The sequence below is a fragment of the Tympanuchus pallidicinctus genome, unplaced genomic scaffold, assembly GCF_026119805.1.
Source record: "Tympanuchus pallidicinctus isolate F22 unplaced genomic scaffold, pur_lepc_1.0 scaffold13, whole genome shotgun sequence".
Taxonomy (NCBI): domain Eukaryota; kingdom Metazoa; phylum Chordata; class Aves; order Galliformes; family Phasianidae; genus Tympanuchus; species Tympanuchus pallidicinctus.
Window position 1 is genome coordinate 14656725 of NW_026294648.1, and position 27906 is coordinate 14684630.

Sequence of the window (27906 nt, forward strand, 5' to 3'; positions counted from 1 at the left end):
TGGAGTTGTACAGTTTTATTTGAACAAAAACCAGTGTCGGTATTTTTAATAAAGTCTACATTACACTAAATGCATGTACATTTGTAAGAAGATATCTAGTCGTAAAGAAGGTGCAGGATAATATGTACAATCATAGTTAAGTTAAAAATTCACATTTTACATTGAATTACTCGATAGTCCTGTGCTTTGATGGTATATAACTGGAAATCAAGAGAGGTAACAAAAAAAAAAAACACCAAGAAATTCCTGCTGGAGGACTGCATAACGCACTCATTTCTGAAATGAACTAGTCCATAGGATTTTTACTTGTTCTAAAATCAAATTTTGGATACAATTTTTAGAATGATTGGAATTAACACGTTCCATGAGTACTGTGATGTAAACATTTTTCCAATGGTGCCATTTCCTTCCATGAAAGCCTGTATTTTATGTTGCAGTCTGCTCTTCGCTTTTACAAATCAGAACTTAGAACTACACAGCATGTTTCTCAATACATGGTAAAAAAAAAAAGTTATCAAACAGCAAGGGAGATATGTTCAAAAGACACTTTGAAGCTTGTCAGTCCACTTTCACAACACTGTAAATCTTACTTACAAACCAGAAGCAGGCGAAAAATCCAATAGTCCCTAAAATGAGAAAGAGGTTAGTTTATCCTCCAGTCTGTGCCAAGAGAAAAAGGTCTAACAAGTATTTTCCAGCAGGACAGAACATAACACTGTAACCCTGCTAACCATCCCAAATAACACACCTGTTAGATTTAGCAATACATATTCATCCCTAGTTTAAATTCTTGACTTAGACCGAAGATCACTTGATAATACATGGAAGGTGGTGATGCTGGCACCACTAGCAGGCACGCAAGCACCATTTAAGAAACTGAACTTTATACACAAGTAAAGTCAGCACCTACCTGAAGACATTCTGATTTTAAGATCTACAGCTCACAGCCAGCTTACAAAACATGACTTGGGAGAAAGTCACCTGGTCTGGTTTTCTGTTCATTGCGTTCTATTGACACTAAAGAGCAGTGACCTCCATGTTCTGTATATCCTAACACTAAAGCACTGCAGCTGGGAGAAAGCACCAAACAGAACTAGCAGTAGCAAACAAACCAAAATGAACAACTTTATGTAAAGTGTATTCAAACTATGGATTTGCTTACCACAGGTCATTATGGATACCACAACACACAATGTTTCAGGCAACTGAACAAATTAATAAACAAAGAAATCCAAAGACTATTACTTACATCATTTTTAGTGTTAAAAAAGCCCTTAAGCCATGGCTGATGAGAGGCTGGGAAAAAGTACCACCAGCATACATGTTCTGTTCTCACATCCCTGCCTGGGAGTACTGCTGTTAGGATGCTTGCGGAGCAGAGCCGTGGTTTGGCTTGGTATAACCCTCCTCAATTTCTTACCAATCCAGTTCTTTAGTCACCCAATAGTGAGCGCCAAAGACAACACCCAACCCCCCTGCAAGTGCTTTGGAGCATATGCCAAGTCCTACAGCTCAAGTTTACAGAGTACAGAATAAGAAGCAGCACTAAGTTCATATAACCAAGTCCTAAGCCTCTACTTTAAGTGAGACACCATTTCTCACACTTTTACCTACAGGAAAACATTCACACAAATACTAATCTTTACCAGAAAAGAAGTAAAGTCTGTATGCCAGTCCCAGGACAACCTTACCAGTTACATCTTGCAGTACTTGCAAGATGGTGTTCACCTCCAGCACTCTTACATTCATATTTTTTTGCTACTACAGCCCATGTCAAATACCAGCTCCAACCTTTCCCATTATTTCATTGAGACTTACGTATTAAATTAGGAGCTTCATTACTGGGCATTTGTCTCTTCTACATTCATTACACTTTCTGTCTTTCAGGTCGCATCGATGCACGTGGTAAACTAGAAATCTCTCTTTGGATGCTTATTATCTCTACACCAATTCTTGTGTCCTTCATGCTACCATGTATATTGCAGTTAAAGGCTTTCTGACAGCCTATTATTATGTGCCACAGATTACCCTTTCCCTCCGAGCTTGCAGTTATCATCCTCTGAAACAGTAGGTGACAGCAGATTTACTGCTCTTGATAGGAGATCAGACACCAACCTCAGAAGGAATTTAATTCCTTTGTAGGCCTGACATTGCAAAGTCTTTGCAGTTTATGGTCGATTCCCAATCCTTCCTACTGTGTCCAATACTCCAATATTAGCATTGTTACTCTAAGCCTTACTCTCATGTTTTTTTTTCCAATAATGGTTGTCAGCATCTTCTTTCTAGCTGTTTTTATAATATAGCCTACTTTGAGCCTCCTACAGCTTTGAAAGCAATGTTTCTTCCAAATGTTTAACAGATCGTGTACCTTAAAATCTATCTGCTGTTCCACAACCAAATTACAATATTGTAAGAAAACTGTATAATTTCGACACAACAATGAGTTTTCTGAGTGTGCCACAACTTAATATGGGAACACACTCTAAATCCACAGCACTTTCCTCTGATGACCCTCGTCACAATGAACCTTTCCAATACACCAGCTTTCTAAAAATCACAGTCTCATTCACAGCAGACTCCACACTGTGAACAAGCACTTCATCTATAAACAGATTTTCGCAGTTTTCAGTAACACTGATCTTCAACTTCCCTCTGAAAAAGGTCTGTTTAGTTTAGCAAATCAAAGACTGAATATCCCCAGTTCTTTTTTTTAAACTTGATCAGAAATTTTGCCAACGTACTGGAAGCAGCCTAAGTCTGTTTCTAGCACAAGAGATAAGTGGCAGTGTTTGTCAGACATCACGTTCGAACCATGAACTTAGAAACTCAAGGGAGAAAGGTCAGATTCTCAATCCAAGATACAGCCTTACATACTCACTACCTTCTTTGTCAGCTGAATTTCCTTCTGTTGTTACTTTCACAATTCTTTAGCCCTATATCTATAGTTAGGGGGTAGCAGGAGAATAATTTCTTCTTCCTTCCCACAAACACAAGCACATCTTACACAGTTGAAATCCATAGACTCAAAACTTCAAAACAAAGCACTGAACTATGTCACCAGTCAGAAGATTCCTTCCCTTAATACCTGGAGATCAGAATAGTTTGAAAGGTGCTGATAGAATCACAGCGAGGTTGAAATCCACCTCAAGAATCCAACTGAAGACTTAGAAGAGAGAATTAATCTCAGCAAGTCAACTGGGTGAGTTTACAGTGATCACAGTTGGTTTTTTTTCTCATTGATGTGGGAGGGTCCAAAGAATGAGGTCAGCACATGATGGTGTTGGTACTACAGAATCAATACCAATGGACAGCAGCAGACATGAGGTAAAGAAACATTTATTTATAATGTTTCTATGTACTGTTGTTTTACCTACAGCTCTGCTTATATCACTGAAATGAAAAGCTTAATGTTTTTTGGAAGAATGTAAGCAGCACAGTGCCTGGTTCCACTGAAATCCAGGTCTTTTCCCCCCCATCTCAGACCTACAGGTGCTCGTGAATCCATGTCACTAAAGAGGTCCACAAATTTTGTCACAAGGCTTCCAGTTTTCCAAAGGAGAGCAAATATCCCAATTAGAAAAGGATGTGCAAATGAATAATGGTTGAAGAATAACAACAACTCTGAACTAGACTGGTTTACTTAAAAAATTCAAGCCAGAATGTCTTCTCTATTTTAGTTCACTTCACAAATATGCTGTTTGTTACCAACTTTAGAGCTCTAACCAAAAACAAAAAGATCAACAATCAACATACTGGATCTATAGCACAGTGCTGAATCACACAGCAGGTTCTCAGGTTCCTCTTCTGCCTGATCTACTTTGACCAAGTCCACCTTAAAACACAGATAAGCACACAAGCTATTGCCCATAACTGCAGCTTGACCCAGTAAAATGGCCACTGCTAGTTGTACTACTTAAAATACAACCTTGCCATTTCAGGTAGCCACGTTTGAAACCTATTTCTTAAAAACATACTCAGCTCTTCAAACTTGAGAATATTTCTAAGCACATCCTGCACCAAAATAATTAATTCCTTACTTGAATTATGCTTATATTATGCTCTCATTAGAGTAGCAGGCCTACTTAGATAAGCTGCAATCACTCGAGCATCGTGCATACGTTTTTTCTTTCAAACACACTCAAACTGAAACCGAAGTCTCGAGGCACTATCAACAAAAAGCACAGCTCTCCAGCTTGCTGCTTCACTGACACACATCAATGAACACAAGGAGACAGAAGAGATACATACAGCTTTTTTCTTTAAAGTAGCTAAATTCTAACATTAAGTACTTGAAAAAAAAATTAGTTCAAAAGAAGTAACCTCTGAAGTTACTTTATGATTGGTCCAAACTCCTTTCCACTGTAAGGTTTTTACAGCTTTAATATGCACATCTATTAAACATCACAGCACAAAGATACCAAGCGTGACACCTGTTTTCCCACTGAGACAGTAAAGCCTGTTTTAAGCCAACACGATCATTTAATGTTGTGGATAATGATTACTTTAACCAGCCTAAGTACTCAGCGGCTTCAATAACATGAAAAAGCAGCTGAATAGCACGCATTTAAGAACTTACTTTTGCAGATAAACCTTTATTTTTTCCCCAAATGAGTGACCCTTGCTTTTTATGATTCTACCTTTCTAAACAACCCTTCCTCATCTAGGAAACTGATGCCATCCTAGAGCACAGCAGTCCACAGCACAGGACTCTTCATCCAAGGGAAGCACAGCCAAAAGATCTGACTCGTGCAAAGCAGTTTGTTCCTTGGCTAGAGAAACTACTCAAGACAGCTTCACAGCTGGGTTCTTGAATTTCAACTTACTGCCCAATTTATACTTATACTAGAGATCCTGACATCTGTTGTTCTTTGAGGTTTTGGTCTCCAGTTCCCATCCTGTTGAATACAGTGGTGTGTATACTCTAAGCAACAGTTTTCTTGTACTCAGAAAGAAGCTCAAGCTGGTATCTAACTGGGTAAGGAAAGGTTATTAGTAAATAGTTTAAATTCCATATTAAAAAACAAGGATTACTCCACAGAATAATGCCTAAATACATTAGGCAGACTTCTCTGCTCTATTCATTTCTTCCAGCTTTACTGTTTAATGAAGAAAAAGGAATTCAAAGCACAAACAGATTGTAAGAAACCAAACAGAAAAAGCACTCTGCACTTGGCTGATACTTCTTATGTACCTTAAAAGCTCTCTGTATCATACTGGTTTCAATCACTGCACAGTGGTGGGTGCTTCAGAATCTCGGATTCTAAACACAATCTACCCAGAAGATCAAAACTCAATTTTGAAAATGGCATTAACTCACAAGTGAAAACGATGTTCAAAAATAGAGGTCACTAAAGCAACACGCTCTGACTACAATCAGCATTTTTTGTCTCCTGGCATAAAACGCATGTAATCACGTAGCTTCCCCATTAACCATACTTACTACTTCTTGAAAGATTAGCTGCACTTTGTACATAAAATCAAATTGTCTTCTCTGGGTGTGCACATGAATTGTTAGCTTTCCACCAGCCAGACTATATTACTGTCGTTGTTGCCATACAAGCATTCAGCTCCTATTTTGTTATTCACTATGATCTTTTAGGTGATGTTCACAGTAACACAACACACTGCCATGCAGGAGGTATTGGCACTGCCCTTTATATTTCTGTCACAGCTGTTGAGATCTAATGTGCAAGAACACAGAACACCAAAATACCTACTGCTAACATAAGTGGAACAGTTCAAGGTCCCATTTTGGAAACATACATGAAGAATTATTACTATAGTGTAGGAAATTGTATTAGTAACCTGACCTCTACAAACTTGAGAAGCACTAAACCTTTATGCTCCAAAGCAAGTGCTATCAAGGAATATTTAAAAAAGAAAACAAACAGAAAACTCTAACTTTGAGTAATCTACCTGTAACAGCTCATGTCAGCCCAAACACCAGCTATCAAACTAAATACAGGAAAGAAACTTAGCACAGCATTTTACATTAGTGAAGATGTATTACATACAAACCTTCCACCTTCCTACTGAGTGTCCTATAGCTTTAAAAAGTGTAAGTGCACCCACGCAGCTGCTTTCCTTATGAACTACAAACACAGCACCATCACTGCTAGCACAGTTCTAAACAAAGAGCACTGCTACAAGGACAGGAGCACAGCAATAAGCAGCAGTACCATTTATTATTGCACTTTTGGGGCCTCACTGGCCTCCACGAGAAGAACTCCAGGATCAGCACATCTGAAGCTTTTAATACCATTTCAGCAGCTGCCATGACAGTTTCAATTATCATTTTATATATGAAAGGGATATTTTTAATTCTACCAATTTGCATCTTGTAAGTGAAATTGAAATTGGCAGAACAGCAACTAACCTACACTAAAACCCAGTCACGTTAACATATTGCTTTAGTTTAAAAGTAATTAAAACATTTCAGACTACAGGGTTTTTTTTTTTTGTTGTTTTGTTTTTAATATATATATATATATATTATAGAGGACATCTGGAGCTTGTCTGTTCAGCCAGGATTTAAGCAGGATTTCAACTGGCAATATGCCAACTTCTATGTTTGCCCTCTAATAATTAAAAATTAAAAGAATTAAGTCCTCTTAAAAAAAAAAAAAAACAAAAGCTTCTCTTGACTTTCCTTAGAACAAAGGCACATCTAAATAACAACAATGATAAAAATCTAGGAATAAGTGCCAGTTATCATTATTAAAACAAATAAAGACATTTCCTTCAATGTTTTGCTGGTTTGGGTTGTTTTTTTTGTTTGTTTTTTTTTTTTCTTGACACTGAATCAGTATTAGAAGCAGAAACAGGGAGGTCCCTCCCTCTACTGACCTGGCAACGTCTGATGTTAAGACTTACTTTCGTTACTTACTTCAGCCATTCTTTTCTAAATTGCATCAAGGGATGCAACAGAAAGCAGGTTTCAAACAGCAGGTGGATGTTAAGTAATAACATGGATGACATGATGGTCCCCAAGGACCTCTTTTTTTTTTTTCTTCCCTTTCCTCTTCAGTCTTAGGAATGAACATAAAGGCTTTATGAACAACCTATCATACAGGAACTAGCATTTTGTTTAGTTTTATCACTGCAGTACTTTAGTACCTGAAGCTGAGTGTTACTACTAAACCTAGAGTATTAAAACTCCATATAAAACAGCAGCAGTATGAGTAACACCAACATGAAACACTCCTGACTAATAGGAGCTTCAAAGCACTTCTAATTTCACACAGTAGAACTGGCACAGGTCAAATCAGCCTCAAAATTACAGTTTGAGCCACATGATTATGAATAATGGAGTAATTGTGTAGAAGGCAGTCTGCTCGAATACCATCAGGAAACAAAAGCTGGACTACTAAAAATAAGAGCCTTGGTTCTGCCAGGTAAGGTCCATTCCTGCCATTAAAAAAGGGTACCACAACTCAGCAGGTAATGCCACCTAACTAGAGCTCACTTCAATACCCTTGGTATTTAAGAACAAGTGAACAAGAACAAGAATAGTTCCCTGAAAATGCAATGGTTTGAGCTCACTGCTAATATATAATGCAGGTAAATTGCACTGTAAATAAAAGTAACTTCAAATTAGACAAAAAACCGAAATGGATATCTCATTATGACGTGCTATAACACCACACACTGAGTGATACAAAAGTAACACTGACTGAATTAAGTTTCAGATTGAATTGAGAAATGCTAGGTGAAGTTTACAACAAATAATGAAACTCCTGCATTAGTTCTGAGTACCATACTCACCTGTGAAAAGGAAAAAAATCAAGACCATGATCATTGTGTAACCAAAGTATAAGATGGTGCTAGCAGTTCCTGTTATCTGGAGTTTAGAGAAGAAGTAATGAACTGCATAGATAAAGAGATAAACAGCTGTAAAGCTGCTTGTCAAGAACGACCTCCACCACCAGTGATAATCCTGCAAGAAACAATAAACCTTTCAATAAGAGACATCACATAGAAAGCAGAAAATAAGGAAAAGTTAGCTGAAAAAACATCACTGTTTTATTAAATAAATTTGATTATCTGAAAGGTAAATCCAAAACATTTCTCACACAGCCACCTTTCCTTGCTCATAGTCAGCTGTACTGCTTCAACCACGAACATTAAGTTGTTCAAGGATCAAGGCTGTTAACTGTGCTTAACTACTGCAGATGGTAGCATAAAATAAAGTCCTTACCTACACTGTCTCAGGTAAGTGAAAATTTTTCTACTACCAAGTCAAACACCAGCATCAAATGAAGGCTGAAGCCTTGCCTGACAAGTTTCTGTAGCAGTCTCCGATTTATGAACAGAAACAGACAGCTGGTGCTGACATCCACGTACTTGCAGAAACGCCTGCACCATTAAAGGCAGCACAGTTCATAATGACAGCCTTAGAACTACTGGAAAAACTACTCCAACATTTTGAATCAAAAAATACGTCTCAGAGAAGTGGCTAGGATAAGCAAGCCGAGGGCTGACAGTACAATTCGTTTGCAGAGTCCAGCATACCACAGCATGCGAGAATACCTCAACCTTTTTTCAGCTGAAAAGCATTAGCTACATTGAAACTTCTTACCTCTGCACAAAGATGGAAGTAGCACAGCAGAACTGTAGCCTCAGAACACGTAATTAGAAGAATTATAAAAACTAGGAACAGGAAACCGAACATGTAGTACATCTGATGGGACCTAAAAGAAATAAAGAAGAGTATCATTTTTGCTTCTGAAGTTACATGGTCAGATAAACCCACAAATATAACCAAACAAAAAACTATCACAGGGAAAACTTGGCCTACTGGCCAGCTCCTATGATCTTTATTCTCTTTGCTTGAATGTGCTTTGTTAATTATCTAGTCCTTCATGCTTGCATTTAGCAGGGTCTGTTGTGATAGGACAAGGAACTCTAATTTCACGCATTACACTTATCAACACGACCAGTTTTGTCATTTTTTATTCTATGGAGGAGAAAACAAACAAACAAACAGATTCTGGAGTTTCCAAAAAAGTTTACCAGAAGATAAAAAAAAAAAAAGAAGAATCTGCTATCCCTCATACTCAATGGTTTGGGATGTTCAAACCCACCGGGTGTATGCTATTAAACCAGTATAACCAGAACAACAAAAAAAGCAATACTCACCAAATGCTATTCAGAATGAAGAAGAGCTGAATGAAAATGCAGCCAAAAGGCAAGATGCCCCCCATGATGATACCAGGCAGTGGTTTTGTGAAAAAGGACTGTTCCGGGATTTGGCGAGGAATCTGGTTTGTACGAACTGGGTGTTCAATGGGCTTTGAATGAAATTAATGTGATTAAAAGATAAATTGTTACATTATAAATAAGATTACTTTCCCCTAGTATGCAACACCTAAAGATGGACTTAAAGTTTGGTTATTTTCGGCCATAAGCCATCATAGGTTACTAAATCTGAAAAAACAACCCACACACCTATTGTACCGTTACAAAAAATGCACACACATTCTTTAGACACTCCAGCTATTGGTTATTTGGCAAGTCAGAACATGAAGAAAACAACTTGTTCAATTGCTAATAGAAAAATAATTCTTAGCAGCCTGGCATTGTCTCAAACTACTGAAGTACAAATTGAAGTACTCTGAAATACTACTGAAATACAACAGGCAGTGAGACGTCCACATGAGCACCAGCAAATTCTGACTCTAAAGAATAGTCAGCAAAAAAGTTTGGCGGAACTTTATGAGCACATAAACAGTTTTAAAATCTTCAGAAACAATCATTTCACAATTACAAGGCCTTGTTTCCTGCACTGGGGATTCAATGGTCAGATGCAGAAGGCAGACCTATTTCTGAAGTGTAAGCTAAGAGCCCTACCTTCTCTTTGAAGCCAAAATATGCACCGATGAAGGTCAGTGGGACTGAAATTCCAAACCACATGGCTAGGATAGCAACCAAAGTACCAAAAGGGATGGCAGCTGAAGATCCTTTCACCCACAGAATAAGGTTCATAATGAAGAAATCAGCAAAGACAATCCTGAAAAAAATAAATAAATAAATAAAAAATCAGTAAATACATCAAAATATTCTGGAATAATAATATATCAATAAATACCTAGTACTTAAAAAACGAAACTTAAAATAATTGCCAGAACCAACATTTTTTTTCCCTAATACAGCCTTTCATTCTCTAACAGCCTTAGTTACTTTCAGCAATGCTGCAGTTTTTAAAAACACTTGCAACATTCAATGCCTCTAATGCAAGCATCTATAGTAAAGCCATCATTTAAAGAAAGATTCCACACATAAAACCACAAAGCAACAAAAAGATTCTATTATAAAAATCTATATTCAGTACGTTAAACAATAAAACAAATTAAAAACTTATCTGAATCACTTCTCTTACTACAGCTGATCTTTTAACTCCTTTATGTTCATTCTCTCACTAATTTCTCTCTAAAAATACATACTCAGTGATAGAAAAATCTCATATTTAGAAGGCCTTGTCAATCTCACAACACATCATGCCACAGCACATGTCACAGCAACACGGCATCAGAAGGATGGACTACAGCATGGACTCTTCCTTCTAACAAGAATTTTTGTACTGACCCCTCATGAAGCTGCACAGTTAAGCAGCCCACGGATCTGAAGTAGTTAAACAAAGAAATCACCAGTTGTGACATCTCTCCAGACCTGCTCTTTCCTCCCAAGTTAAATGCATCTGCCTTGTCTTGGAGAGAACAACTGCAAGAAGTCTGCTGAAGATTCCCAACATCCCATTGTGAAAATAATCAAACTGTTCTGCAGGAGAACCCCAGAGCCTGTTTGAATTTCCACTGCCTATGAAGCCAGAGATTTGTCATAGCAGATCCAAAGAAAGGGCTCTGGTAAAATGCACTGTTTTCTGGATTTCACTGAAGAACACCTTCTTAGGCAGAATCTGTGCTGCCCTTAAGTGAACATGCATACTCTGCTGTATTTAATTAAAAAAAAGGAAGGAAGAAGGGGGAATTAGATTAATAGGCTCCTTTCTTCCTAGGTGAAAGCTTATGCTTGTTGAAATTGGGGAAATAGACTTGTTAAATAAGCACACCCAAGTTACCTGTGATATAAGCATCTCATTCATTACGAAATAAAAATCAAATCCATTTGAGGAGTCTTGGTAGCCTTTATAATCTGCCAACACTTGTAATACAGACCCCAGTTACCCCCTCAAAGTTAGAGAAAAATACTGCAATATGAACTCCCATCTACTGAGACTGTAAATGCCCCAGGCTGTTTATGATATTATGCAAATTCATGAACTAGCATAGCATAATCAAGACATCTGTTCCTATTTTAACGTCCCCCATCATTTTACTTCCTCTGTGAAACTTAATTTATTTGAGAGTTTAAATGATCAGCATGATATTTCTTCCACTGATAAATTCTTCTCTCTCCAGATAATATCTAAATGACAGCAGGGAGACTGAAGCCCATTTTGTTTAGATACAAGATTTCCTCACAAAAAATACTACACTCAGTTGTTAACAAATGCATCACATTTCATCTCATGAAATTCTACGTTACTTTAATTTACATTACATTACCAATTTATATTTTATTGTCATGGTTTTTTTTCAAAAATACCTTAAGAAATGACTTCTAACCTTCTCCTCAACATTTTCCAAAGACATTTGTACTGCATGCAGCCAAAGATGCATCAATGAAATACAAAAGACTCACAAAATAAATTATATTCCCTTTCTTCACTGACCTAATTCTCAAAAGGTCTTGCAAGCTATGAGAAAACAAAAGGTAGCAGTGCTCTCCCACTTCCCAAGCACAGCAGCATTGGTCATAGTATGATACACACCACAGCAATCTCATAAATACAGGTAATGTGAGGTAATGATCAATTTCAAAAAGATTATAACCACTTCATGAGAATCTCTGCACTGATTATTCAAAACCATAATAAACTTTTCCAGATTATTAGATCTGTTTTGGTTTAAGTTCTGTTATCTATTAAAGGCAGAGCTCTACTGCCAGTGATAACTTCCTCAGCAACATTCTGCAACAGGTCACTCACAAGAACTCCAAGACCAACTAAAGCAGTACAGTACATTCAGATGTTATTTCTGCATTTGTAGCAAGAGATGGATAGGATATTCCACGCATCTCACCATTTCTATATCCTGAACCTGCTCTTGGAGTGGCCTCAGGAACTAAAACAAAAACCAAAACAACTTCTAGCTTCGTGAGCTACAGCATTTAGGCTACAGGAGTACAGAAATCAGTGTTCATTTAGAGTTAAGGATAAAGGAAAATAACAAGGGGTAACAATACTAACCCAGGGCAAAGCAGAGCTGTAAGCAAAACATTTGTCTTCCACTTCTCGCCTCTAAATGCTGAGGGAAAAAAGTAAAAACAATTTCAAGATGCAGACTTTTTTTCCAACTGTTCTGCAACATGGCACAAAGCAGGTTTACTGTCTGAGACATCAGCTCCAGTGTGAAGTTTATATAAGCCCAGCAATTCTGAGTTTAACCTGCTGTGCCACATTAAACAAATGCTTGTACTTACTCTTGTACATCCTAGCAGACACATAACCAGCTGGAGTTCCTAGTAAGACCCACAGCACAACTGCACAGGTCATCAAAGCACCACGGTTGGCAGGAGAAAGAAAACCAAGGCAAGCTAGGACTAAAGATACAAAAAAATCTTTAGACATGTTGACACATTAAATTCCCCTGTAAAATATATCAGAACAAAGACTTGCAAATATTCAAATGATGCTCGGTACAAGCTCTCATATACTCCATTATATGAACATACCCCTATTGTCAATGTTTGCCTTTCTTTTTTTTTTTTTTTAATTACAAAGCACCTTATCTTTTAAAGGGAAACTGTGCCATAGCCAGAAGACTGAAAAACAGAACCTCCCATAGATGAATGAACTTGAACTAAAGTGTAGCTTGAAAAAGACTGCTTCCAACATCCCTACACTCCTGCTTGCTGCAAACATATGTGGCCACTATTTTTGAGTGATAAGTAATAAAATAAGTTCAGTATATGGCATAAAGAATGGGAGAACATTAAGTCTGGAGAAGCCAAAAACTTTGACAACACTAAGGGTTGTGGTTTGTTTGCCTTTCCAGTTAGAAATAAGTATGAAGGTATCACACTTGTATGTTATCTTGTATGTACCTCGTATAAGCATGATACTTATATCATGCAAACAAACATATCTTACATCTTAAGACCAAGTTAGCTGTTTGAAATTCTAAAAAAGTCCTCGGCCACCACGATGGTTAGCACATTTTAAGGTGTTGCTTTGAAAATAACTCTATTAAGGAAAAGCTGCCCAAGTCCAAATTAATTATTAAGGCCAACAAGTTGAGATCCTCGCAAAAGAAGTTTCTCAGTGATCTCTAGTAGAAAGCTTTGGGTTTGGGCAGAAGAAGTATTTTCTCTGCTCCTCATTTCTTTCAACACCACTCCAGTTGCACAAGAAACTACTGAAGTTACAAAAACTGTGATCAATAATGAGGGACAAATCCCTCAGGAAAAAAATGTTTAACTTGATATTATTTTCAGAGCATCACATAATAAAAAGAAAAAAAGAAGCAGATCTCTGGTAGCACTGACAGCTCATTGTGTCTAGGAAAAAAAAAGAATGAAGTTTGAAAAATCCTGCTTTTGTAATAAGTATCCATACACTTTCCAATTCTTTGGTACAGTAAAAAAAGGAATTACAATATACTTTATAGATAACATACTAAAGCAGTGACTTGTGCCAGGTACCAATGTTGTGTATCTGTCTAGCTATTTACAGCAGGCTGTCATTATCCCAATGTTGTGTCAGAATTATTTCATTGGCATGCATTCTAGCTCTTATTTCTATATGGCTGCAGGCTGCTGTGTCAAACATATTAGATAAAAAAACATTCTGAGAATATTAAAGCTTTGATTATGTGTCTTTGAACTTGCAACACTGGATCCTTGGATAATTTACACCATGATGAACTGCTTTTGGTTGGTTTTTGTTTGTGAAGATTCAATTCTACAGTCAGAAAGAGTACGAGGTAACCCAGGTACCAGGACATTTTGAACAGTATCATCTACAACAGGATAAACTTACATGAGAAAGCTTCTAACACTGTCTGAAAACATTGTATCCTTCTTGCACTACTGTGCTACAAACACATTACCTTACTAAACTAGTTACTTACACAGAGTAATAAAAGTCATAATGAAAATTTGTGTTCCTTGACCCAAGAAGACAGACAGCAACATTCCCTTCCTTGGAGGTCTGAACACATCTCCGTGAACCAGCTTCCAGCCAAATTCCTCTTGGGCATCTTCCTGTACAAAATCAGCAACGTCTTCAGCAAAGATACATAACGCAGTAGGGAATTAACACCAGCAAGATGTGAAATACATCTTTAAAGTTTGATTAACTTCCAGTTCAGTTCTGAAGACAGACTAATTGCATCTGATTCATCACTCATCGATTTTTTTTAACCCCCTAATGGTTTTCACTGAAAGCAAAAAGCAGGATTTATCAAGAAGATCCTCAGAGTGAGAAAAGAAACAAAATGCGATTAGCCAAATCACGTAACATCATTCTACATTTAAACCAAAACAAAGCATTCCATTTAACTTTGATTATACCATTCCAATCTAGTTCAAGCTTTTTTTTTTTCCCTCCCTCTCGTAAGGCATATGTATCAGTCTCAATGACAATACTGAAAAGGATTAAGTGGTTTGTTCCCTGTACTCCAGCAGAAAGTCTGCTCCCTAGACTCACTAGGGGCAAGCAGAAACATTCTTTGTTCCACTGACAGAGGTGAACGGGTGGATGGCATGGCAGAGATCCTCAGTCAGCTCTGCTTTTCTCTGAAGTTGCTAAAAAAACAAATACTTCCCCTCAGAGAAACAAAAAAAATAAAACCACATAACCACATACAATGACTGAAGCAGATCAGTTTCTTCCTCACACAGCTTTCATTCAACCCAGAAGTACTGCACACAGTTTGCTAAACTAAATACTTCATTAATGTTTTGTCTCACTAAATCTACACCACACAAAGTTAGTGCCAGTTGCTTTTAACTGAACATTAAACACACATATTAGAACTATAATCACTGGGTCATGCATTTATCTCTTCAAGTAGAACCACTAACGTTCACAATGTGTGAGATGCTAATTTCCTTCACTGCAGCTTCTGCCTTGCTCTTCTCCTGTACTGTTATTTCACACCTTTCTAAAATTAGTTCCTTGAACTACAGCACATTGTTAAGTCCCTTATAAACGGTTGAAAAAGAGGGTTGGTGGGTTTTTTGAAAGTCACACCTATTGCTGCTGTTATCCATAAGAACTAAGCACACTTCCACAACTCCATCACATGAAGAATGACCAGCTAACAAAGACGCCGCGTTATGAGATACTGAACGTGACTTAATGGAGAGATCAAACAAGAGCTTCACAGAACGAGAGCTGAAAAAATGCTGAAAAATGCTTCCTCTTTAATTGCTGCCTGTATTTGCATTAACATAAGATATTAAATATCAAAAACACACAGAAGAAAAGAAGTACTCTAAGATGTTTTAGTTTCAATATGAAACATGTTTGTGTCTTTTAAAGTATTTCTTTATCAAGATAGCCAGTAACTACAGCCTTTGTAGTGTATGACTTTATTCCTCATCTTTGACTTGCAGATACCAATTTATGTTAGCCTATGTTAATCAGAATCTCTCCTGTAATATTTAGGAAGATAATCACCAGTCCTCACATTGATTTCACTCAGTTGTTTTTGCTTTTTGCTATAATCACCTGTTAAAAGTTATTTTCAAAGGATTTCCCTTGCCTACAATAGTATTTATATATTTTATAATACTATTTATTTATAGTATTTATTTTCTCTTGCATACAACAGTATTTCTCATGAAATTTAGACCACAAACTTCCTAAACTTCACAAGCCACATGCTATCTCACTCACCTTCTGAACAAACTAAACTACAAACTACTACAAACCGCTCTGGAACTAGAAAGGTTATAATAACTGAGCTTTTTAACACAGCTTCAGATGGGGACAATACCTGGCAGCTACACTTTTCAAGCTTGATTTCTTACAAAAGGGAAAGAAGACACCTATCAGTAAAAATATCTGTGCTCTTCTCAAATTTGGCTTTTCAGACTTCAAAATGAATGCTTAGAGGGAAAACACATCAAGACCATAGCAAAATCTTTGTTTCTGTGCTATGCACGTGCTATGCAACAATTACAGTGCAGCACTTACACCAAAGCCATTTAATACTACTGAAAATAGGCTGCATTGAGAAGGAATATTTGGTGTCACCCCAGGTTGCCACTGTCAGGATCACTGACTGATTGAAGTTGGAAGGAAGCTCCCAAAGTGATCTTGATCACCCCCTACTGAAAATGGGCCACTGAGAGCAGGTTGCCCAGCACCATGTCTAAATGGCTTCTGAGCACTCTGAGTGATGAGGAGTGTGTAAGTAACATATGGCTGCTCACATCAGCGTCATAACTGCTAGCTGTGCGTTCAGGCTGACTCCAAAATGCAGCCTCTCAAAAGCAATTGGCACCTCTTGATGATGAGTCACTGCCAGAACACCTTCCCTCAGCTTTTCAATGTCTGCACTGTACACTGTGGCCATTGGTTTAGCTAAAAGAAATACTTAGGAGAAAAAAAAAAGCAAATGGACAACAGCTTTACTTTGTTGAGTTTGCCCTTGCATATCACAAGTTTACCAAGTGACACCCAAGGAATAAGGAATAAGGCTGTCACATCGGGCCATTTATTCCTGCTGTGAGAAAAAAATAGCAATAAAGCTATTTTTAACCCCTACATATATTAGCATGTATAAATTCTTGATAGTTACACAACTCTTCAGACTGTATTCAGAAAATAACTGATAGCTTACCACTGATATTGGCAGAAAATGTGCTCACATAGAAAGTGTAAATCTTACTCACAGAAGAGTCAATTTGGTTATATCTTGCAATATCTTTATGAAGAGTCCTCAGAATGATCATAGCCACCATGCCAGATAAGAAGAGAACAATCACAAGGGAATTCATTATACTGTAGAGAAAGAAAAAGTCAAACTTTCAGTTTACTTACTCAGACTTCAGGGTATGCACCCCCAATTCAACAGCCCAAGCACAGCTCAAGTCCAAGGAATAGTCTTACATACTCAGATGTAAGCTAAACAATTCCATTAGACATTTCAGTTCTTTCCCACCCAGATACAATAAGCTGTTTCAAGTTCTGTATCTTCATGACTTCATAGGAGATAGAAGGATAGCATTTTATGATGTTATTTCTCGAGACAGACATATTGCATTTCACCATCTTCCTTCTTACATATTGCCAAAGTGATTTTCCCTGTGAAACAGCTACAGCTCCCAAAGCTGATTTGGAAGCTACCAATCAATCAAAGCTGTTATGAACAAATTAAATCTCCATCAGCAGTAAATAGTTTGTGGATACATATTTAATCCAATCAGCCTTTTCAAACACTTAATATTGCAAAACATTAACATTGCAAGATAAGTTATTTACTTACTCCATACGCCTCTTTTCATCATAAAAGAAGCCCTTCTTTCTACTTTATGTAGCTGCTGAGTACAAAACAAGCAGTACACACACATACCTCTCACTTCACAGATGGAAGAAGCCAGACAGTAACAATAAGAATGCTGCAGAGCAGCAGCTTCTCAAAAGTTTTACAGAATGAACTAAGCCCACAGAGGCTGCTTTCCTTTTGGACGCTAATGGTGCATTCCTTTGGTGAAATGCAATACTATACTTGGTCCCAGGAGATGCAACACTGATAAGTTACTATGCATATGAAAACAAGAAACTTGACTTGCCTGAAGGCTAACAGATTTTGCTTTACTACAGCAGGAGTTGTATATCTCCAGAAGCCTTTTGTGTTCCCCTGCAGTGCTGTTCAATGAATAAATGCAAATCTTACCTAAACCACTGGATGTTTGTGTGTGGCATAGACTCCAAGATGTAGTCCCATCTGGAAGCCCATTTAATATTATTCTTTTCCTACGAAGACATTAAATAGCAAAAATTAAAGTTTGCTGCAGGCTCTGAGAAGGAAGACACATAAAATCTCTTCCACAAATCCTCCATTCAGCAATAATATCTAAGCTCAGTATAAACCCTGGATGTTAGACCTACCTATTGAATTAGTTCTTTTTATCTCTTGAGCCCTTCAAAGAATTTTACTGGAATCTCCCATCCATGCATTCTACCTTAAACTGAAGCTTCACCAACCCCTTCATCTTTCCATGATTTGGTACGTAGCTGCCTGCAGTTTCCAAGCTGAAAGACACCCGTGTCATCACCTCAAGGTATTCCCAACATAGCTTACACCTGAAACATCAACTTCGTTCAACACATTTCATGTCCTGGATCAAGAATGGTGCAAAACACCAATACAACTAAATAGCTGTAATTGCTACAAATTATTCCTCACCAGCACAACCTATATCAGCAGCTATCAGTAGCTCACAGCTAGTTTAGACAGATTTACCAGACCTACAGTTCCCTACTTGAGTGTCAAATTGCTCACATGCTAGAAGTTCAGCACACGAGTGTACAAAACAAGTGAGACAACCATGTATACCTCTCACACATCTAGAGCAGAATATCTGGCCTGTTGCAATGAATTAAACACCACAGCCTTCTCATAATCAGCTGTCATATCAAAAAAGGATCATTAATTATTTATGCATTTTACCTATTTAGGTAGTTAAGCTTACTGAAACTAATGCTCTCTTTTTAAATATTCTTCATCAACAAATATTCTCCTTCTAAATATACTTTAATTGTTGAAGTTTCAAAATAAACAGTTATTATTTCATTCCAAATCAAGACTAATGGATAACACAGAAAGTTAATTTTGAAGTGCCTTGAATGCCATCTGCTGGAAGTGTCTGAATCAGCAACAGTTAAGCCTTACCTGCTCTATGCTGCAGAAAAAGAGAAAAGATAGCCCAAAGGCCTAACACGCTGTGTGAATAAATGGGTAAATATTGCAATTCTGCATTGCAATTCATCATCAAGATTTAAACAAAAGTGTTAATATATAGAAGGCTCATTCATGTAGTAAAATCAGACAGTTTAAGGAGGATTTAGAGACTCAAGGGAAAAGTAAGAGGATATAGAGCCTTGCACCTCAGGGTCACTGGTTCAAATCAAACTCAATTTGGTACAACGAAAGCTGTTACCATATGATGGCCATTCAACTAGCTATGCAAAATAAGCTGGTGGTCTCAAACCAAATCCTTTAAGATCATAGCCCAAAACAGAAGAAAAATCAGGCTTTTAGGACAGACTGGAACTGAGGCACCAAGGTTTGAAACAGCTCCTCACATGAGGCTCACTTTCCATGCTGGGGTAAAGAACTCAGTCTCTCAAGAAAGTGTGATCTCCTCCTGCCTAAGTTGCAGCAGGCTGAATAAAGCATAATACAGTAAGAGATGAATGGCAACCCAGTCCTAACAAACAGGAAGCAAGTAAAGAAAAGCACAGCAAAACAACACACCAACTGCAACCTCACTAGAAAAACAACCTCCTGATATGCTCAATAAATACTTAAAACAGAAGTCCCCAAACACTGTATAGACATTTCTTCAACATGAGACTCACATAAACCTAACTGAACTCTGAAAACACAGAGCGTATCTCAATGAATACAACAACTCCAGTTAATCAAATAACCTGTTACTAATAGAACAAAACCAAAGTCTACAGACTTTCATTTGTTTTCTAAAACCAAAAAAGCTGGTTCTCAATAAGAAAGTAAAGATTACAGTTTGAAGATATCATCTGACCATCAGAATCCTGAATGACCGTAATTATTTGGGAATTGCGCTGTTCAATTTTCTAAAACATGGATATAGTTTACAAAAAAAAGATATGATTTCCTATCTGAAACTGGATGCCAGTGGGGGGAAAAAAGGCTTTACACGTTCCAAGCATCGCTTAAATTACAGTAATGGAAACCTTAATAGGTTCTGGGAAAACTGCTTCACAAGATGATCCTCAGGGAATTTACACTACCCAGTTATGGCTGCCAACACATTACCTACTTGTTTCAATTTTGTTCTTCTCAGGAATTATGTATTTTACAACAGATTCAATACTTACTTCAAATGTCACTGAGTAAGTATAGATCAAATTCAGTTTGTTGGTGAATTCTCCAGGAATCTCCATAGGTGGACCTTCACAGCTCAGGTTGTTTTCATCCGTGTGTTTATAGCTAAGGAAAAAAATAGTTAAATAAAATACAATCACATCTGCTCTACTATTCAGAGTGAATTTTTAGGTAATTAGGACAAGTTTTTATCAGGTCAGAATGACAAAATTAAGGTTACATGCAACCTAATTGTGCCCCCTTGTGGTCTGCATCACTGGTGAAGAGACAGGTATTCTTTCTTCTCAACCACTTAGGATACAACTGATAAAAGCATTAATCAAAAATGGAAATGGTTGGTACAGTGTTCTCACTGCCAGCCAGGAACAGAGGAAAATAGGAGAACAAACTTGCACAGGAAGTCTAGTCCACTAAATATACACCATATCTTTGCAACAGGACAAAATAAGCTCTATCTAAATCACACTGTACTGCAGATGCCAGCATGATTTGAGAAGTTGTAGTCTCATAGGTGAAGTATGCACTTAATCTCTGTAGAAAAAGAGGACGAGCAGTTCCCAAATACTGGTAAGTACAAACAGACTGACAAGAGGCCAAAGTAATTGCTTCAGTCTATTTCTCTGAATTCTTGCATCTCAACTCTGGTCAACAGAATCTACAAAGTTGCTGTTTAGGAAGATAAGTTAGTCTTCTTAGCCACTTTGGATGACAGTATCAACTTGACATTTCACCTGACACCTCACTGTCCAAATGAACACAGGAAAAAACATAACTGTACAAATACTAATTTGTATTAAGTATGTTTAGGAGGCAATGCAGCAAAAAACAAGAGAGGTGACATGGGAAACCATAACTAACAGACATTTCTCATGGATTTGAAAGCACGCATTTTGAAATAAATCAACAAGCAGATGCAAATCAATATAAACATGAGAATTCTTCTGTTATTTATCTCAGGTTATAAGACTTCACATATGCAGTTCTTCCATTCAGGAGGGACTTTGCTGAACATCTGAAAAGTCAAGTTCTATGATGTTTGCAGAGAGCAATTCCATGACTGCAAATAGTTTCAGCTGTGAACCAGTATAATGAAAACTTCACCACAGTTCAGAATCACCAGTTCCTCAGAACTCACTGACACCAAGAACCATTTCTAAGTTTAAAACTACTGTTAGGCCTCCCTAGCACTAAATTTTGCAGCTTTAAAGCAGAATTACCTTTGTGGTCTCAGTCGTGCCATCACCAGTCTTGCACCAGGCCAGTTTTCATCCTTCCCACTATGGTACATGATTGTTATATCAACATGGTTGAAGAGGTAGAAAGTGTTCTTCTTGTTAAACTCTGACTGCAAAATACCATAAAGAGATTAAAAACTGCCTACAGCAGAGGGCGCAATGCAGTCATGAACTTCAGAATAAGATCATGTGCAACAGAGGAGTAGGAAAGACTGCAAACACATTGGTCTACATGCTTGTAGAAGACATCTATGCATTTTCTTATATACTATATAGTAACGTGTTGTATAAACAAGAGCTAATTTAATAGTTAGAGCATAACGTACTGCTAACAGGATTTAAAAAGCATTTGCCACCTTTTTGTAGTTACCATAAAAAGCTGCCAAAACAAGTTCAAAAATCTCAATTGAACTGCACATAATTCAGATTCACCACTGCACTTCCTACAGTATAAAACCTTCTTGGAAAACACTCCAGCTACTGAAGCTGATCAACCACGTTCTTCTTTAAAAGCTACGTTTCATTTTCAGTAGCTGTTCTGCTACTCACACCCTTCTGGAATTTGGAATTATGAAGAACTGCATAAAGCTCATACTAAAAAAAAAGTAAATCACAGATGATACATACCAGAGTCAATTCAAGTTGACTTGTTCTTCTAAAAAGTGTACTGTTTAGAAATCTTCAATTAGAACTTGAACTAAGGGACCAAGATGATAGATTTCTGGTTGAATTTTGAAGTTTAAAAGTTCCTTTCTTCTTTTGTAAATCAGACATTCTCCAATTGCCATACAACATACCTCTCCTGTCCCTCCCAACACTAATATTAAAGTGTATTGAGCTAAAGTTATCCAGATATCTCATCTTTCACAGAAAGGAGAAGATCAGAATCACACCTGCATCATACCATAACCCTGTATTTTTATCTGCTTCCTTCAATTTCAAACTAACACTTGAGGCAGTAATGTTAGCTGGATTAATCATAGTTCTGCCACTGCATTACAACAGCTTCTTTTCTGCCCATTTAAAACAAATAATTACATTTCTTGGAGCAGTTATTTGGGTATATTTCTAGATGATATCCCCAACACAGCCCAGACTGCAGTTACAACCACTGTGCCATGTCCTTACTTGCCCATGTAACAATTCTTTTATCTAGTGCTACACAGTGCAACATTCTCACTGCAGTGTGAATCTACAGTCTATAATGGAGGCTGAGCACAGCAGCTATATTAGCTACAGGCATCCACAGCATGGCTAGCACAAAGGACATGTGCAGCATTTCACCATGCACCCTACCAAGTCCCCAACCACTCATTAAGAAATTCAACCATTGCCAATTACGTATGAAGATCCTTCTTCCAAGACAAGATTTTCATTTAAATTGCTGACTTTGTCATGTATCACATAGATAGCATCATGTATCACAAGACAGCATACCCCAATATTAAAATCAAAACAGAAACTACTCTCTCTATAAATTACAGTATAATATCATGAAGTGATAGAGCTGAACACCTAGCTACAACAAATTATTCAAGTCGCTGGCCATTTTCAATGGTCTATGGAGCTAGAGGAGTAACCCAGCTGGAATCCAGCTAGACAGAATCAACTGAACACTCGTGATAAATGCATGAATTCTGCTAAACACAAGTACACAAATGCACTATCTGAAAACAGCATGCAAACAGCACAGTCACAGCAGATTTTCACTGAGAACAGTGTGGTCCTCCACATTAGGAGAAGTAAAACTGTATCACCATTATACCTAAGGGTATCAGTTCACCATACAACTCCCAGGATGAGTGACACATTTCAAATTGTTGTGAATATAGCTCTTCTATCACAGCTGTGTCTTCTTCCAGCCATTTGGGGAAAAAATCCTGACATATTTAGCTTGTAATCTGTGCTTGGCATAAAACTTTTACAATTACAACACTGCTCATTTCTAGATCTTCACTAGAAAGCTTCTGTGTGAAATTGATAAAAAGCAGGTCTTGCACACAGAAACAACTTTAAGTTGCACTGGCACAGTTAATAGGTACGAGGATGGATACATATGAAATTCCAACAACAAAATCTCCAAGTTTCCTAAGGCTTTTAGTCAATAAGACAGCTTCACATATAATGATAAAAAAACCCCACTCAAATAAATATTTTTGGACAGTTACATAACTGAGATGCTGCACAGAGAAGAAGCATCCAGGCTTGTCAGTACCCACATTCTACACATTAACTATGTTTACAAGGTTACCTGTTTTTTCCAGGAAAACAATGCTCAGAAATAAAACTTCAAATGAAATCAGATCTACTACGATAAAGACAAAGTTCCATTACTTACATTTATAACACAAGCATCTTTAACTCTACCATCTGGAGTAACAAAACATCCTATTGGGAATCCTGGATTACAGAATTTTTGTCCATCCTCCACATCATAGCACCATGTCACAGGCATGTTATCAATAATCCTAGACAGAAATAATCAAAGAACAAGTCCTTGCACCTTATTCACACTGACATTTACCACACACTACTGAAAACTCTGCATTAAAAGATGCACAGTAGAGGACAACGATCAGATAGGAAAAGGAAGAAAGCAATCACTTAGGATATAGATAACATTATGCTAAAAACTGAACAGTAGAAAGAAAGATCAAACACGTATCTCAGCTTACCAGTGATGTTGATAATTCAGCTGCATTCCTTTCTTCAAAAAAGCCAGCTTGCTTTTATCAGCACTGTTTTCTGGGTCATAAGACCTCGTACAAACTTTCTTACATGTTTCCTGCTTCTTGAAAGTGAACTGGTATGGAAATACACAAGAAGAGTAATTCAGATTTCGCTTCAAAAACCTTGTCTTTTTTTTTTCCCCCCACATAAAGCCAACTTCTTTAAAATAGTTCACCTCCTTGCTATAAAAGCTTCCCAACCACAATTTCCCAGACAGTACCTTTAACCAATTTTTCAAGAGCCGGAATTCTGAAAGTGCCAGAAATGTCTGTAACAAGCCAGATAAACTACCTTCAAATAAACCTTGAGAATTAAAATTTGAACATTAGTAGGAAATGATTGCTTTTTTCTCTACTGGTTTGTTTTATTTTGATAATCTCATCATCTGCTACATCAGACTTAACTATACCTTTTCTGAACATTCCATGTTAATCCTAGCTGTGTTTTCCACATTATGATTAAGTTACCAGACAATGTTGTAAAAAACACAACAGGTTGCAAAGCATCTGTACTTCAAGAGCAGATACCACCAAACAATAACATTCCTAACCTAGTTAGGATTTACCTGCTTTACTGAGCTAATATACTTAATTAAAACCATGACACAAAATTCTAACATGATCAAGGCTTAAGTGCTAACAAATGGTAGGGCTTTTTCAATTCTCATACAGCATAACCATTTCAGAAAGAGTAACTCTGAGTATTAAACCCAAATAACACATGCTTCACATTTAAAAGCTTCACGTGGCCAGCAGTTGTAAGACTTGAAACTGTCAACCAAGGAAGAGCAGGTTTCCAGGAATGGCCTACACAAGGGAGGAGGCATCATCTCCTTAAGAGTTCTATGAAAAGAAATGGCTAGGTCCCCAGTGATTGAGCAGCAGTAGCCTCAAACTCTGCTGCCTCACTGCTCTGTGGGGATTTGGATTATCTAGAAATGCTCACACAAAATCATAGTTCAGTTTTCAGCTTCATCAGGAATTCTGAATTTGGAAACTGCAGGTGAACAGCATAGAGCTTTGAAGCATTAGGAGCCCTGGTTGGACCGTATCTCCTTTACTACCAGTAATTTTCCTAAATTGACTGCCCAGTATTTAACAGATGCTATTTTTTAAGTCATTGCTAAAGCTGTACACAAGACAGAAAAGCAATGCACACCTAATTTACAGAACACTTGCATATCTTTATTTTACCGAAGACTTCATAGACAAATGACATGCACCAAAAATGAAAGTTTTTATTTTAGACAACAGATATTAAATGCACTGAAGCAGGATAAAGCAGGGATCAAGCCCCAGCTTGGCTTTCATTCCTACTCTGGAAATTTCCTGACAGCACAAACAAACTATACCTGAAACAGTTCCTGAACCAGCAGTTTACAGCCCCCAATATTACAGTTTAAAAACGAATGATTTCATATCACCTAACATTACTTATAGTTTCTAGATTCCTCTGTCACAAAGGAACAGTAAAAAAGAGTGAATGCTGGCCCAGCATCCTAACTTCCATTAGCCATCCTAAGACGCCCTTAGGGTAAGAACAGTTTTTGCTTGTTTTTGTTAGAAAAACAATGTTGAGTTTAAACAGAGGAAAACACAACAACGCCACACAGTTATTAACCCTTCATCCATGCCTGTGGATTATAGCCCTCAAGAAGACAGCACTCCAATTAAACCAGGATCACGTTTAAGGTATAAAATAACCTTATAAGGTGACGATGCTATTCTCTCTCCAAACAGCACTTGCCCAAGATTTTCTGACGGTCTTTTCTCTTCCTTATCTTGACAGAAGTCAAAACTGGAAAAAGGGGAAAAGGTTACCTTTAATTTTTAATTAACGTCTAATTGTAAATAATAGCCTAAAACAACTTATTAATTTATGTTCGTAACATGGCAGTTTCGTGCTTCCTTCAACAAGTCAGCCATTGTCAACAAAAATTTGAGTGCCTTCACAGATACTATTTAGAAACACTTCTATTTTGATATCAGTTTGAAACAAGATCTTTCCTAGCTACAGTACATTTAGCAAAATGCAAGGCTTTTAGTCCAAACACTCTTTCCAAATGGCAATTTAAACAAACAATAGCATGTTTCACATTAAGAAAAAATAAAGCCTATGCCACAACTTACCCACTCTTCTGCAAAAAAATACCAGAAAAATTACTACTCCTCCCCCTCTCCATTCCCAAAAGAATCTTCACAATGAGCATTTAATGTGAATCATGTTCCAAAGAAGGGAAATGTTGTCAATATTAACTCACCACACTGCCAAATGCCACTAACCAATTCTTTTCAACTCAGTATAGTCCAATACAACTGAATATAAAGCAGAAGATACAACTGTTCCCAATGTCTGTTATTTAAATATGGGCAGCAGCAAGTGATGAAAAAGAGAAATTCACATATCTTTGCTGAATACGTACTTTTTCCTCAATACATAGGCCTGACTTCATTGCCTTTGAGAAAGTTTAATGTAAATAAAGACATTGTTGGCTTTTTGAGCTAGCTTGTGGCTTTGCTGCTACACTCACACTCCATAGTGTAAGACTTCAACAGTGCAGTGTGCGACATACAACAGTGACAAATTTCTCTTTTCTATATGCTCGAGAACAAGACTCTTTGATTGCATATCAGTTTTAGAAGACCGATTACCTGCCTTCGTAAAAAAAATTACAGCATTCATCAGCAACAATCAAAACTAAAGTAAAACAAACAAGAATTAGATACAAAGTTTTGGTGGCTGCAGGTAAAATATTTTCCTTCATTTTCCAGAAAGAAGGAACACAAACCTGTCTTCCTAGGCTTCATGTGTAGGAAGGACTTTCAAATGTGGCAAAGAGTTGATACTAAATCTAAAATTCAGCTCCAACATAAAGACCCTTAGAAAAACTCACCGGTACATCCAATGCTCTCTGTGACATGAGCTGCACCATGAACCAAGAACAGAAAGCACAAGAGCACACTGGGATGTACTTACGCGTCATACTCATAGGGCAGAACTGATTCAACTGAGTCCAGTCTGTTCACAAAGAGCTCAATCAGCGACTGCAACGGAGAAACGAAGTGTGAAAAACCCAAACCTGCGAAAGCAGACGCACAGCCAGCATGAAACACACAGCCGGCTGGCAGGAGCTGCCAGAAGTTATCGCAGGGCAGTTACACACTTCTGACAGAGCCCGACCGCGGCGCTGGGCCACGCCAGAGCCTCCGCAGGGCCTGCAATAAGGAAGAGAGGACTGGCGAAGAATCCTCGGCACCGACCGCAAAACGAAGCGGGAGCACGGAACGCTGCCCCACGGCCACCGCCGGCTGCGCCAGGGGAAGGAGCCGGCGCGGCGTTCCATCCCGGTGGAAGGGTTGTCTCCTGGAAGGGACCGGCCGGGCCATCAGGCAGTAAGGACAGGGACCCTCGGGGCGGCCCGCAGTCCCGTTCGGTGCCCGCGGGCAGCAGGGAGCACCGTGCCGGGCCCTCCCGTCGGGGCTCTCACCTTGCAGCCCTCGCTCTCCTTGTCGTCGTCACAGAAGCTGACGGGCGCCAAGCCGGGCAGGTAGAAAGCCGCACAAAGAGGGGCCAGCAGCAGGAGGCCGGCCGACGGCAGCCTCATCTTCCAGCCTGGAGGAGCGAAGGTAGCATGAGCCGAGGCGACAGCTCCCGCGTACCCAGGCAGCGCCTTTCGGAGGCGGCCCCAGGCGAGGCCGCAGCGTCACAACGGCGCCTCAGCGCGGCGCCTGCGCCATGACGCGTGAGGCGGTGGGCGCCATCTTGAGTGAGGGCACCCC

The 27906-nt window shown here is 38.2% G+C and overlaps 1 protein-coding gene across 1 annotated transcript; it reads right to left on the reverse strand.

Annotated features, from left to right (window-relative positions):
* LOC128076227 (transmembrane 9 superfamily member 2-like) lies at positions 1-27829 on the reverse strand. The gene is made up of 17 exons (XM_052673664.1): positions 27615-27829; positions 27104-27171; positions 25831-25924; positions 24073-24200; positions 23736-23865; positions 21380-21507; positions 20156-20267; positions 17967-18046; positions 16963-17071; positions 14190-14322; positions 12541-12660; positions 12308-12365; positions 9850-10009; positions 9139-9290; positions 8579-8690; positions 7765-7936; positions 1-626 (listed from the first exon to the last, which is right to left on the reverse strand). Exons 1-17 carry the CDS (start codon positions 27729-27731, stop codon positions 559-561), a joined length of 1941 nt encoding a protein of 646 aa, XP_052529624.1. The 5' UTR covers positions 27732-27829; the 3' UTR covers positions 1-558.
* Between the last annotated feature and the right edge of the window lie 77 nt (positions 27830-27906).